This window comes from Lontra canadensis, unplaced genomic scaffold, assembly GCF_010015895.1.
Source record: "Lontra canadensis isolate GAN:19392208 unplaced genomic scaffold, GSC_riverotter_1.0 scaffold3, whole genome shotgun sequence".
Lineage (NCBI taxonomy): Eukaryota > Metazoa > Chordata > Mammalia > Carnivora > Mustelidae > Lontra > Lontra canadensis.
Window position 1 is genome coordinate 38544263 of NW_022630997.1, and position 13232 is coordinate 38557494.

General features: G+C 50.6%; 1 protein-coding gene across 4 annotated transcripts in view; it reads left to right on the plus strand.

The window, feature by feature from the left end:
* The window catches only part of DLG5 (discs large MAGUK scaffold protein 5), a 116152-nt gene that overhangs the window by 60798 nt on the left and 42122 nt on the right, over nt 1–13232 (plus strand). For all 4 annotated transcript variants that reach the window (XM_032839043.1, XM_032839049.1, XM_032839063.1 and 1 more), the window contains 3 exons: nt 1002–1145; nt 1748–1931; nt 12228–12487. In XM_032839043.1, coding sequence (XP_032694934.1) covers nt 1002–1145; nt 1748–1931; nt 12228–12487 — 588 coding nt within the window. The remainder of the gene's footprint in view (nt 1–1001; nt 1146–1747; nt 1932–12227; nt 12488–13232) is intronic.

A 13232-nucleotide genomic window follows, 5' to 3' on the forward strand; every position in this document is an offset into this window, starting at 1 on the left:
GAGGGCTTCATGGAGGAGGAGGGAAGCAGTCTGATTCATCCTTCTAGGAGATTCTGCTAGGGATTCTGAGGGGAGGGGGATTGCCTTTAGGAACATCAGGCATGTGTGTGCCTTGTCCTGAGGAAGTTCCTCTGGGGTGATATCGGGGTGGCAAAGCCAGCCAGCTGAGCTTACCTTGACGACGATACGGTCCTCAGCCCAGAGGCAAGGCCTGCAGAGACACCACGTGCTAGAGTGCATATTGTCCAGTGCCTACCTTCGTGTCACCAAGGCAGAGCACGGGGTTCCCCAGAGCCTGGATGGCTGGCAGAGCCTGCCGTGTTTGCTCTCTGGCCCTCCGCAGAGCAGGGTTACTGACGCTGGCTGTAGGGCTGGCTCTCACTCTGACGCGTGCACTGGCATCCCCAGAGGGCTTGTTAAAGCTCAGGTTCCTGGTTAGGTCTCCCTCCGTCCCGCCCCTCAAGCATCTGATTCAGGAGTTCTGGAACTGACCTGAGGATTTGGACTTCTAACACATCTGAGAAGCAGTGCTCCCGGCCAGTGTCCTCAACAGTAGCTGCACACTGGAGACCCCGTTCTGGTGTCTGGGTCACACCCCCAAGGTGTGACACCCCAAGGATGCCAATGTAATTGGTCTGGGTCTTGCTGTTTTGATAAGTTCCCAAGATTGACACTTTCCTAAAAAGAGGAAAAGCTTCCTCACGGGTTTCTGGGGTGCCCACTGTGGGTGAAGGCCAGTTGTGCGGTCTCCCCGGGAGCTGCTAGAGAAGACGGTACCTTCTCCAAGCTCGAGCAAGGAGCCCAGGCAACCAAGACCATGTATCATTGTTCTCCTCCTGTGGGTCCGGGGAGGCCAGGATGTCTTGAGTTGATCACGCGCCAGGTGGTTGGGGTGCATAGGAGACCGGTATCCAGGGACACTGGGCCGGAGGCTCCCCAGGGAGAGACATCCTTGTCCGAGTGATCCCAGGGCCTGCATTCACTACTGCTATCTGGGTCAGGCCCTACCACAGGCTGAATCCCGACTACGAGAGGCTGAAGATCCAGTGCGTCCGGGCCATGTCGGACCTGCAGAGCCTGCAGAAGCAGCACACCAATGCCTTGAAGAGGTGCGAGGAGGTGGCCAAGGAGACCGACTTCTATCAGTGAGTGGGACTGCCTCATGGCACTTAGTGGGCCTTCAGCAAGCGGGTTGGGGTCTTTGGGTCTCGGTTTTTCTAAGTACAGACTGAGATGCGAACTCTTCATACCAGCTAGTGACAGCCTCGGAAGCACAACTGGCAGGAAAGGGATTGAAAATGAGGCAGGAAGCCAGACAGATGGCTGGGCTCCTGGGTTGCTGTCCAGAGCTTTGCTGCAGCTCCTGCTACAGGAGAGGCAGATGGGCCTGTTCCCCTTTGGTCTCCTGGGGTCGCTCTGAGGGTACTGACCCGCCTTACCTGCCCACCTGCTGACTTTGCCCAGGCCTCAGTACTTAGAGGCGCTAGGCCTGTGCCAGGTAAGGGCTCATCTCATTGCCTTGGTCTTCATCCATGTGCCCTTTTTGGTATTAGGTTTTTACAAACAGTGTGGTTCTTTCTGGCATTTGGCTGATACCAGGCTTTGGCCTGCCTCTGAGTGCTGCTGCCCTGGTTGCTATGGTCTCCCATCGTGGGTATTGGGAGTACTGGGAGGTGGAGGGGCGAGAGCAGCGGCGCTGGCAGGGGTTGGAGGCTGGCTACGTTTCACTGTGCGTATGGGGTTGTAGCACACTCCACAGCCGGCTCTTGAGCGACCAGACCCAGCTGAAGGATGATGTGGACATGCTGAGGCGGGAGAACGGACAGCTGCTGCGGGAACGTAACCTGCTGCAGCAGTCGTGGGAGGACATGAAGCGGCTCCATGAGGAGGATCAGAAGGAGATCGGTGACCTCCGGGCACAACAGCAGCAGGTAGAGCCGGGCAGGGTGGCAGGGGGCAGACCAAGGTCGGGCATCCTCCTACCCCCTCATCCGTCTACTCATCATCTGTCCTTCCACCCATCATCTATCGTCCATCCTCCCACCTCCCATCCATCCTTCCACCTTCCATCCTTCCTTTCACCTCCCATCCATCCTCCCACCCATCATCTGTCCTTCCACCCATCATCTATCATCCATCTTCCTGACTTCCATCCATCTTCCCACTTCCATCCATCCTCCCTCTCCCATCTATCTTCCCACCTCCCATCCATCCTCCCACCCCTCATCTCTCCTGCCTTCCATCTTTCCTTCCACCCATCATCCATCCTTCTACCCAATAGCCATCCTTCCACCTATCATTCATCCTTACATCCATCATCTGTCCTCCCATCCATCATCCGTTCTCCCACCTCCTTTCCGTCCTTCCACCCACCCATCATCCATTCTTCTACCTCCTGTCCATCCTCTACCCATCATCCACCCATCGTCCATCCTTCCACCCATCCTCCGTCCTTCCATCCATCATCTCTCCTTCTACCCGTAATCCATCCTCCCACCCATACTCCCACCTCCAGTCCATCTTTGCACCCGTCCTCCATCCTCTCACCCATCATCCATCCTTCGATGCAACCCTCACCCTCCCAGCCTGTCATCCACCCACCCATCATCCATCCTCTTTCTCCATTCTTCCGCCCATTCAGCAACCCACCTACCATCCATCCGTCCACTCGCTCACATAGCCTTGTGATCATTTAGCAGGTATTTTTGGAGTGTCTGCCTAATGTGAGGCACTGGGATATCTGTGAACAGACACTCTTGGACTCTGCAGTCCAGAGGGGGAGACTAATGCTAGTCAGACGATCACACAGATCTGTGTATCACCACGAATGTATGAGGGCTGCCAGGGAGGAGGTGCTTGCAGTTCAGTGTGGAATAGGAATTTGACCGAGTAAAGAGACATGGATCTGTCGCCTTCTCCCTTTGTATGGATGGTGTGAGCTTACAGGTGGAGAGAAACTTGGAAGTGTTGAAGCCCTGTGCAGATACGAGATGGAGGAGTTATTGTCATTAGCTTTTGGTGGGGGCCTGGCCTCTTTGCTCCTGGCTTGCATTCCAGGTTAGTTTCTTCACTTTGCTCAGCTGTTGTTTCACATAGACAGAAGCATGAGGAGTCAGCCAGTGAGAAAACCAGCTCGCTGTGAGTGCTATTGGCCAGTTCTCCCGTAGCTCGCAGACGGAGCTGCCTGGGATGACGGCAGGGGCCGAGGCCACGTTCTGCGTGGAGATGGTCGCGTGTTTGGGGTCGGACGCAGTCCCAGCGAGGAGCAGAGCGTCCCCATCCCCGTCGGCATCATCCGTGGCCCCCGAGTTAAAGCAGGACTGCCGGGGCTCGCTCGGCACAGAGCGCCTCTGGGACCATCCGCGCTCATCTGATCGCGTAGCATGACGTTATCTCTCTTGCTCTATTTTCATTTACAATTAAACTTCTGTAAATTGGGAAACTGTCACAAGCTTACAGAAGAGTTGCAAGTACAGCCCCAAGAATTTTTACCCCTCATCATTCCAGAACAAGCTGCCAATCTGCATGCTTCTAATAAACAAGGCTATTCTCTCATCTGGCAGTAGCACGAGCATCGACATCAGGAAGGTAACGCTGGTACATAACGCCCTCTAGTCATCAGACCCCAATTTGAGTTTTGCTGGTTGTATGCATAGTGTCTTTAGCAGGAGGAGGGTCCAGGCCAGAGTACGGTGTGGCGTGTGGCTATCAGGTCTGTTGGGTCTCCGTCAGTCTGGAAGAGTTCCTCAGGCTTCGGCCTACCTGACCTGATGCTACAGAAGATGACAGGCTGGCTGTTTGCCCACATGTCCCTCCACCTGGATTTGTCTGATCTTCCTGGTTTGTTTCCGTGTGTGTGTCTTGGTGTCCCAGAAGTGAGGTTGCCACCTTCTCACTGCGTCTTAGAGGTTGGGACTTGGTTGGTGAGGACTCGTTACCGGTGACGTTCCCTTGGTCACTCGATGCTGGTGATGTCTCCAGGCTTCTCCACTGCAGCGTTGCTTGCTTTCCCTGTGGCCGTCTGTGTGACGGACTCTATGTGGACTCATGGTTTCCTGCTTTATTCAGTGGGTTGTGATTTACTGTGGCCGGCGGGAGCCTCTTGAAGAGGTTTCTCTGACTTTTTGACAGGCCCTTCTCACTCTTTGAATACTTTCTTGCTCTCTGGTACAAGATGTCATCCCAGGCTTGTTTCATTTCTTACGCTTGCCTTGGGAATCAGCCATTTCTCCAAGGAGTCCTCATTCCTTGTAGTGAAAGTCCTCATTCCTTGCTTAGAAGCAAGATCCGAAAGCCAGGTGTGCACATAGCTGCTGGGGTATCTATCGCGGCTCCCACGTTGTGCCAGTAGCCGGAACGGGGTATCTGAGTTTCCGGGTCTCTTGTCTCCCCCTCACGTATCTGGGTATTCAGTATGTAGCCTATATATTGAAAATGGTGAGTTTGCACTAACATTCCCAGTTCCAGTCCAGCACCACAATACCATGGCTTCATTCTAGCTGCCTCCCTTTCTGTTTCTGTTAACTCCCTTTTCCAGCAGTGGGAGATCACAGCGAGAGGCAGAGATAGCCCCAGCGGACAGTTTGTGTGCCTTCTCTGCCCAGGGCCGGGAGTGCTGGCTTTGCCTCCGGTCTTTACCTTCACCCTGCCATTTCTGTGCTCACTTATTTGTGGGCCTTTTTCCATCCTCTCTAGATTTGGCTCAGCCTTTTGTCTTGGGTTTAGTTTGGATTTTACTTTTCTTTGAGTGATTTCTCATTTCAGATGTGTTTCTGGCTCCGTCTTAGCCTCAGGGAGGGCCCCTAGCCTTGCCAGAAAGTGGCGGAATGGGACTTTTCAGGGCTGCAGACCTGGCTTCAGACAGTCGTCCCAGAGGTTAGACGATGTCACCCACAGAGCAGTGGTGCTGTGTGCCTGCCGAGATGTTTGTTGTCATTGCTGCTCTTGTTTGGGTCCCATCAAGGCTGGGGTCGACTCTGTTCCTGGGGCCAGAGTCCCCACCTGCTGCGGGGTGTCAAATGGGGTGGGCCCCCTGCAGTCGGTGGGGCGGTTCCTGCCGTCATGAAACGTGCAGTTCCCATATGGCCCAGCAATTCCACTTCAATTTGTGTACCGAGAGAACTGCAGACAGCTGTTGACACAAAAACCCAGAGTGTAGATGCTTGTAGCGGCATTTCTCGCAGCAGCCAGAAAAGGGAAGCAGTCCAGATGTCCGTCAGTGGTTGAGTGGGTACCGAAGGTGTGGTCTGTGCTGTACGGCGGAATACTAACATTCAGCATAAAATCACATGAAGCAGTGACACCTGCTCCGACACAGATGACCTTGAAAACTTTGTGCTAAATGAAAGAAGCCAGTCACGGAGGACCACACAGTATCTGATTCTCTAGAGACAGAAGGTAGCCGAGGGCCATTGTGGGGCAGGGGAATGAGAGGAGGGAGGGTGGGTGCTAATGGGCACAGGCTTCCTTTTGGGGAGATGCCGGTATTCTAGGGTTATGTAGGGATAGTTACTGCACAACCTCGTGGATTCACAACCTTGTAAATATACCAGCTCTGCTGACTGGGGCGCTTGAGGTGGTGAATCGTACAGTGTGTGGATTATAGCTTAGAAAAAGGACCCAGTGATCACCTTGTTATTAAAAAAAGTCTGCCCTCATGAGGCATAAAGTTTCATGGTCTCCTGTTCTCTGACTATCCCAAGGACTTTCACAGCTTGAACAAATATCCAGACTGAAAGCGCTTTCTCGCTTCCGCCCCTTTCCTGTTCTCCCCATGAATGACATGGGAAGGTGACCCCCTGTCCCCTCCAGCCCATGTCTCCTTCTCCTGTCCTTTCCTATAGCTATGACCCTTTTGGGTCTAATTTGTTATGGTGGTCAGTGAGTTTCCCCACTTCTGTTCAGCTGGACCGGTGTCCCTTGGCAAGTGCTACTTTATTATGGCACCAGGACAGGAGACCGGCTGCCACAGGGGTGGGGGTAGGGGTGAGGGGACATCTTTGAGTGCCAGGACCACCTGCTCTCACCAGCCTAGGCCACTTCACCTTCACTGGGCCTGGGCTGGATGCCAGGCTGTGGAAAGCTCATTCCTGGATAGGCCAGCAGCAGAGGAAGCAGGGGATACAGAGGTGGCCACAGGTTTCCTCCCCACAGGGCCCGAGGGCAAAGGTTGACCCCATCGGACAAGGCCGGTTTTGTTGCCTGGCTCCTCCCATGCCTTGTACACTTGAAGAGGCCCTTGCAGGGTAAATGGTGCTGTTTGACTTTCATGTTTGCTTGAGGGATTTGTGGGGCTCCCAGCCCTCTGCATGATTTATCTCTGAGGAAATGAGGCAGACCTGGCCGGGGGGTAGGGGGGGAACGGGTCTGGGGCTTGGGGCCCGGGCCCTCTCCTACTTTGCCTGTGTGCATGGGCGTGTTTGCATGTGTAAGTGTGGGGGGCGGCTCGCGGCCTGGGGGCTCCATCTTCAGGTCCCTCAGTCAGAATGAGCCATCTGGATTCTTCTTGGTGCTTCTGAAATGCCCAAGAGAGCTGGGCAGAGATTGCCAGGCCTTGGTTGGGGGAGCAACATGGAGGATCTTTTTTCTTTACTACTGTGATACTTGTTCTTTGGTTAAAAAAGAAAAAAATTACAAACAACAGTGAAGTCACCCACCCCCACCTCAGTTTTTGGTGATTCGTGAAAATTGACTCTTTTCAGGTATCCCAGGAAAGGAGTTTCTGAGTTTCTGAAGGGCATGCCTCAGAGAAGCCCAGAGGGGCGAGTGTCTCTGACCAGTATAAAGATGAAGGCCATTTTCTTGTTGGCTTCCTTGTGGGGCACAGCCCAGCTCCTCCATTCTGCTGTGTGGATGGAACCAGACCCTTGTTTTGGCCAGGGGTGGGGAGAGTCATCTCTAAAGACTTAACACGCCTGCCTGAGATGAGAAGTTTACTGCCTGTCTCATTTTAGAATTCTGTGCCAAATTAGATATTCTTTCTCACTTAGAATTTCATTAGCCTTGCTGGGAAGCTAAAAGTGTGTGTGTGTGTGTCTGTGTGTGTGTGAGAGAGAGAGAGAGAGAGAGAGAGAGAGAGAAGGTTGAACTATCTAATAAGACCATGATCATCTGGTTATAAAAAGGAAGAATTCTACACTAACAGATGGGATAGCTTTTCAGTTCTCTGGAGTTAACTGTGGCCATGATTTTTCCAAACTTCTTCAGAGGCTTTGATCACATTTGCCCACATTCTGAGCCCCGCTTGTAGAAATTTGAGAAGTATTCAGGGGCCATGAGCCTCTTTGAATGTCTGGATGCTGTCCTGTGGGAAAGGGATCTTTCTGTGTGACTAGGGCTAGAATGAGAACAAGACAGTAAAAGCTGAGGAAGGAGGACTTCAGCTCATAATAGGCAAGCCCTGGTCCTGTGGAGTGTTCACCTGGGCAGGGCCATGGCCAAAACAACGCAGGCTGTTAGCCCGATGGTCCTGGGTCCCTTCTGATCCCAGATCCCACCATAAGGTCAGAGCTGGGTTGAGCATCAGAAGGGATTTCTGGTCTGCTCTGGAGTTTCCCCTGATTGACACTATCTCCCCGGGAACTCATGACCCTGCCTGGGAGCCGGTTCACTGCCCTGGATTGTCCTGCAGTCTCCTGTCCCAGCTCCTCACCACTGGGGCATTTGGGGGACTGTTTCCCAAGGAAGAAAGGTGTAGATTCCAGATTCTGTTGTGGCCCCGTGAAGTAGCAAGGCCCAAGATGACCTCTTTGTGCCAGGTCAAGGCTGCGTTTAGAACTAGTTTGTTTCTTGATGAAGTTCAGAACATGTGGCAACTGCGGGAGGAGAGCATTCAGTCAGCCTACCCAGGGCTGCCACCTAGCGGGCAAGCCCCAGAATGGCAGCAGGTCCTTTGCTCTGCAGAAACCAGTCCATCCTTCGGAGCCAGTGGGGTTCTCACTTGGCTTAGGGGATGTTCAGAGTGTAAAACATTTGAAGTTATTCATTTATTTTTAAAAATATTTTATTTATTTATTTGAGAGAGAGCAAGCAACAGCGGGGGTGGGGGTTATGAGGAAAGGGGAGAAGCCGACTCCCTGCTGAGAGCAGAGCACCACCATGGGGCTGGATCCCAGGACCCTGAGATCATGACCTGAGCTGAAGGTAGGCGCCCAACCAACTGAGCCATCCAGGGGTCCCTTGAAGTGATTTTATAATTGGAATGTTTGAGGTACTGTCCACAGGTCGGGACAATCCAGTGTAGGAGCTGGACCTTTTCTAGCACGGGTAGGGACACTGATTGACCAGGAGAGTTCAGGAGAACTCTCCATTCACTGTTTGTGTCCTGGGTGCACGTGGGCGTGAATCCTTGTGGGACGCCTCTGTGTGTTGTGAGCTTGTACTGGGTGATGTACTTGGTATCCTTCTGCCCTCACTGTCCACAGCTGGAGATGTCCAGTTGTCCTCACTTTGTCCTGGATTCGGGCTCAGTTCTTATTCTGGGATTCACAGAAAAGAATAATGTTATATCCCCATCTCACAACGTACAGAAAAGATATTCCAAGTAGTTTAAAGGTTTAAATGTGAAAAGTAATGCTGAAACTTTTTAGAAAAAAATAATAGAGTATCTTCATGATCTCAGGGTAGGAAGGAGCTTCCTAAATAAACAACCAAACCCAAACCATAAAGAAATGATTGATAGATTTTACTCTATCAAAATGGGAAACTTTAGTATAACATAAGACACATATTGGGAGAAGAGTTTTTAATAAATAGAACTGGGAAAGGATTAGTACCTGGAATTTAAAAATAGGACCTATAGGAAGAAAGAAGAGAGAAAGGAGCAGGTGGGGAAGGAGGGAGGAAGGAAAGTCAAAGGATACGGCCAGGCAATTCATAGAAGAGAAACTGTATACAGTCAGTAAATAGGAGTCATAAGGAGAGTTGGTCCCTCTGGTAATTGGGAGTGCAAGTTAAAAGAGCCCCGATTTGTCTATGAGATTGGTAATACTATTTTTAAAAATCTGATTTTTATAATAGCCAAGAGATAGAAACAACCCATTTTCTTTGACAAATAAATGGATGAACAAAACTCAGTATATATATATACACACACACATACATACATACATACACTGGAATGTTCATCTTAAAAAAGGAATTAAATTCTGTCTCCTACTGCAACATGGATGTACCTTGAGGACATTATGCTAAAGGAAATAAGTCACAGAAAGAGAGACACTGTATGATTGCATTTGTCTGAGGTACTTGGAGTCATCAGATTCAGGGAGACAGAAGGTACAGAGCGGGGGTTGCCAGGGCTGGGGGAGGGGGCGTGGAGAGCTGTAGTTTGACGGGGACCGAGATGGAAGAGTGGGATGCAAGATGGAAGAGTTCTGGCAGCGGGCACGACAGTATGAAAGTATGAAACATTCCTGAAATGGACACGTAAAAAACATGAGAAATGGTGAAGAGCATGTTGGAGACCATGGACTTATCCACCAGACAGGAAAAGAATGTGCGACGTGTTCGTGTAGTGAAATCCTGCTGGGCATCACTTCCCTGCATCTCCAGACCAGCATGGAATTAAAGGAGCATTAGAAACATTTATGAGTACGTGGGTGGGATAAATAGAAGGCTGTGTGTGGAAATATGTGGCAGCAGATTGAGGGGAGCAATCCATTCTGGAGGGGGGCGGGGTATCAGATAAAAGGAGGATGCGGTGGAAAAAGTGACACCTGTAGTGCTTTGTTTCTTTGGAGAGCAACTTGAGAGCAACTCAAGACGTGACAAGAAAATCAGGGTTAGAGTTAGGTGGCCCGTACTTAAAATCTTGTCACATTGTGTATGCTGCTTATCTGTGTGTTTGGAAGATACTGTATTTTTTTTTTTTTTCAGAAAAAGACTTTATTTAGCTAGTACACAGTTCTGATCTGCCACAGTAAAGCATTAAAAAAAATTTATTTATTTATTTGTCAGAGAGCGTGAGAGAGACAGCACAAGCAGGCAGAGTGGCAGGCATAGGTAGAGAGAGAAGCAGGCTCCCTGCTGAGCAAGGAGCCCGATGTGGGACTCGATGTGGGATTCGATCCAAGGACCCTGGGATCATGACCTGAGCCGAAGGCAGAGGCTTTAACCCACTGAGCCACCCAGGCATCCTCATAGTGAAGTTTTTTTACAAAACAATGACTGTTTTAATTGCCTGAGGAACTTATATACTGCTTTTTTTCTTAATAACTAATTAATTAATTTTTTATTGTTTGATTAGTCAACATGTAGTACATCATTAGTTTTTGATGTGTATGTACTGTTTTTAAAATGGGTTTGTATTTCTGTATCCTTGCCTTGTAAGATTTTCTTTGAAGGAAGAGTTTTGCTTAAAAAAAAAAAAAGGGAAGAAATAGGGAAAAATACTGCCCACCCTGACTGAGCTGATTTCTGGGGTACCCTTCCTTTCCAGCAGTCACTAGTCCTGGGAGCCAGTGTTTAGGTCTCAGAGGAATAGACTCGCTTTCCTTGTCTCTGTGCTTTAGACTTTTAGCTCCTTCTTGTTCATAGTCTTTACTGAGGGCGAACCCTCCCTTCAAATGGAGTGTTCATTCATCACATGTCCTGGTTCTTGGGGCTGCAGAAATCTGGTAACTCAGGGTCTGTGCTGAATAAGCAGATGATTCCTGGTCCTTTGCAGTTGGAACGGTTAAGCAGGCTTTTCTGGTTGAGTCCTATCATTTGAGGAATAAGGAAACCGAAACCCAGAGATGTGGAGTGACCCACCCAAGGGCTCAGATCCCCCAGGGTGCTTAGCAGAAGTTAGCAGGACCCTGGCAACCAATGCAGTCATTTTATTTCTTATTCTTTAGAGCAGCACCTTGAGTGAACTTCAGTGTCTGATTTGGAGTAGAGTACTGTCTTGCTTAAAATCCTCTCATGGTTCCCATCTCATTCAGGATACAGTCTTTGTTTGCCCTGAGCCTTGAAGTTGTGTGCCCACTTGTGCAACTCCTTGTTCACTGGGCTCTGCCTGGGGCCCTGTCCTACTTTGTGCCTAGGACATGTGTGGTGGTTCCTGCCTCAGGGCCTTTGCACTTGCTCACCCCCCTGTGCTCAAACTGTTACTCTTCGTTTGTATCCAGACTCAGAAGTCACCTTCTTAGAGAGGCCTCTTTAAGCCTTAGGCCTTCTATCTTTTCTTAATAGCCCTTCTAATGCTCTGAAGTTATTTTTATCTCTACGTGTCTCTGTGTGTTTGTATCTTCGCATGAGGATAAAAGGTCCACAAGCCACAGTCCTTATGTGTCCTGTCCAGCATAGATACTTGTATTAAGGATCCTCCACACCTCCCCCCACATTTGGTGATTTGCTAGGAGGAGTCATAAGACTCAACATATAATCATAATCAGGGCCAAAATTTATTTCAGTGAAAGCACCCAAAGCAACATCAACGAAGGGAAGAGGTGCATGGGGCGAAGTCCAGAGGAAGGCAGGTGCAAGTTTCCAGGAGTTCTCCCCTGAGGAGTCACATGGGACACACTTAATTCTTCTCTCATTGAATTGGGACCTACTCCCAGCCCAGGGATTTTCCTGGGCTCCTGCCTCCCAGGCACACTCTGCCTAGCAAGTACTGAAATTCTGGACTCCCAGAAGAAGGCGTGTGCTTAGCCTAAGCCACACTGTTCGTCCCATCCAGAGCCCAGGAACCCTGCTTTCCACTTGAGGAGCATTTTACCTGAGTGTAGGGAACTGTTAGTCATTCAGGTTCCCGAATGCCAGCCAAGGATCGACTTGTAAGCAGGCTTTTTTTTTTTTTTTTTTTTAATTTGACAGAGAGAGAGAGATCACAAGTAGGCAGAGAGGCAGGCAGAGACAGAGGGGGAAGCAGACTCCCCGCCAAGCAGAGAGCCCGATGCGGGGCTCGATCCCAGGACCCCGGGATCATGACCTGAGCCGACGGCAGAGCCTTTAACCAACTGAGCCACCCAGGCACCCCGTAAGCAGGCCTTTTTTAGGATAGAAGTCTTGGGCCTGCTTCAGAACTCCTTTCTGCACACTTAAGAAATATTTGTGAATGAGTAAATTGACAGTATGACGGCAGGGCCGGTGGAATCAGACCTCAAGACTCCTCAGGGCCAGAGGGTGTGGCCTCCCTTCCTTTGTCAGCAATACTACCCCTAATCGGGCAGACGAGAGTGGTGAGTCTGTCCTTCCTCCTGTCCTTAGGCCCTTGGTAAGTGTGACGCTCTGGCCCCCAGGTGTTGAAGCTCAACGGGTCGTCAGAGATTCTCAATAAGCTGTATGACACGGCCATGGACAAGTTGGAGGTGGTCAAGAAAGACTACGATGCCCTACGGAAGAGGTACAGCGAGAAGGTGGCCATCCACAACTCGGACCTGAGCCGCCTGGAGCAGCTGGAGGAGGAGAACCAGCGTCTGCTGAAGCAGGCGGAGACGCTGACGCAGCAGAGGGACACGGCCATCCAGCTGCAGCACCAGTGTGCCCTCTCCCTAAGGAGGTAAGGGCCTCCCTGATACCGGCAACCTGTGCTCCGAGAACAGCTGGAGGGCCAGGTATGCTGACTTGGCCTTAGGACCACTCCCCTTCATGGGCTTATTGTTATCTGCAAGGCTTCCAGCCACTTCCAGGGGGTTGGGGTGGTGGGGGAGGTGGCAAGGGAAGTGTGCCTTTTCATTTGAAAAATATTTTTGGAACATTTGGGAAACGTTTTGTTGGCTCTCCGTGTGGCTTGGGAATTGTGCTCCTTCCCCCTATCCCAGCAGTTCTGATGTGTTCTGACCACCCTGTTTCTTAGGTCTCCCCACAAGCCTCTTCCCTCTGTGTCACGTACCCACCCAGCAAACAGGAAAGTTAACTGTCTTAGGCACTGTTTCTTCTAAAATTTCTTCTTTTTTTTTTTAAATATTTTTATTTACTTATTTATTTATTTGAGATAGATTGAGAGAGAGCACACGCACAAGCACAGGGGGCAGCAGGCAGAGGGAGAAGCAGACTCCCTGCCAAGCAGGGAGCCGGATGTGGGGCTTGATCCCAGAACTCCAGGATCATGACCTGAGTTGAAGGCAGCCATTCAACTGACTGAGCCACCCAGGTGCCCCCCAAATTTCTTTTTTTTAAAATGGTATATATGATCTGTAGGGAAGTGACCCCTGCCCTCTAACAGTGTTTCATAAGGTGTAGTCCTACCGAACACCAGTCCCCTGGAGCGCACGCTGGTGTCCTGTGCAAGGTGTTCTCTAGGT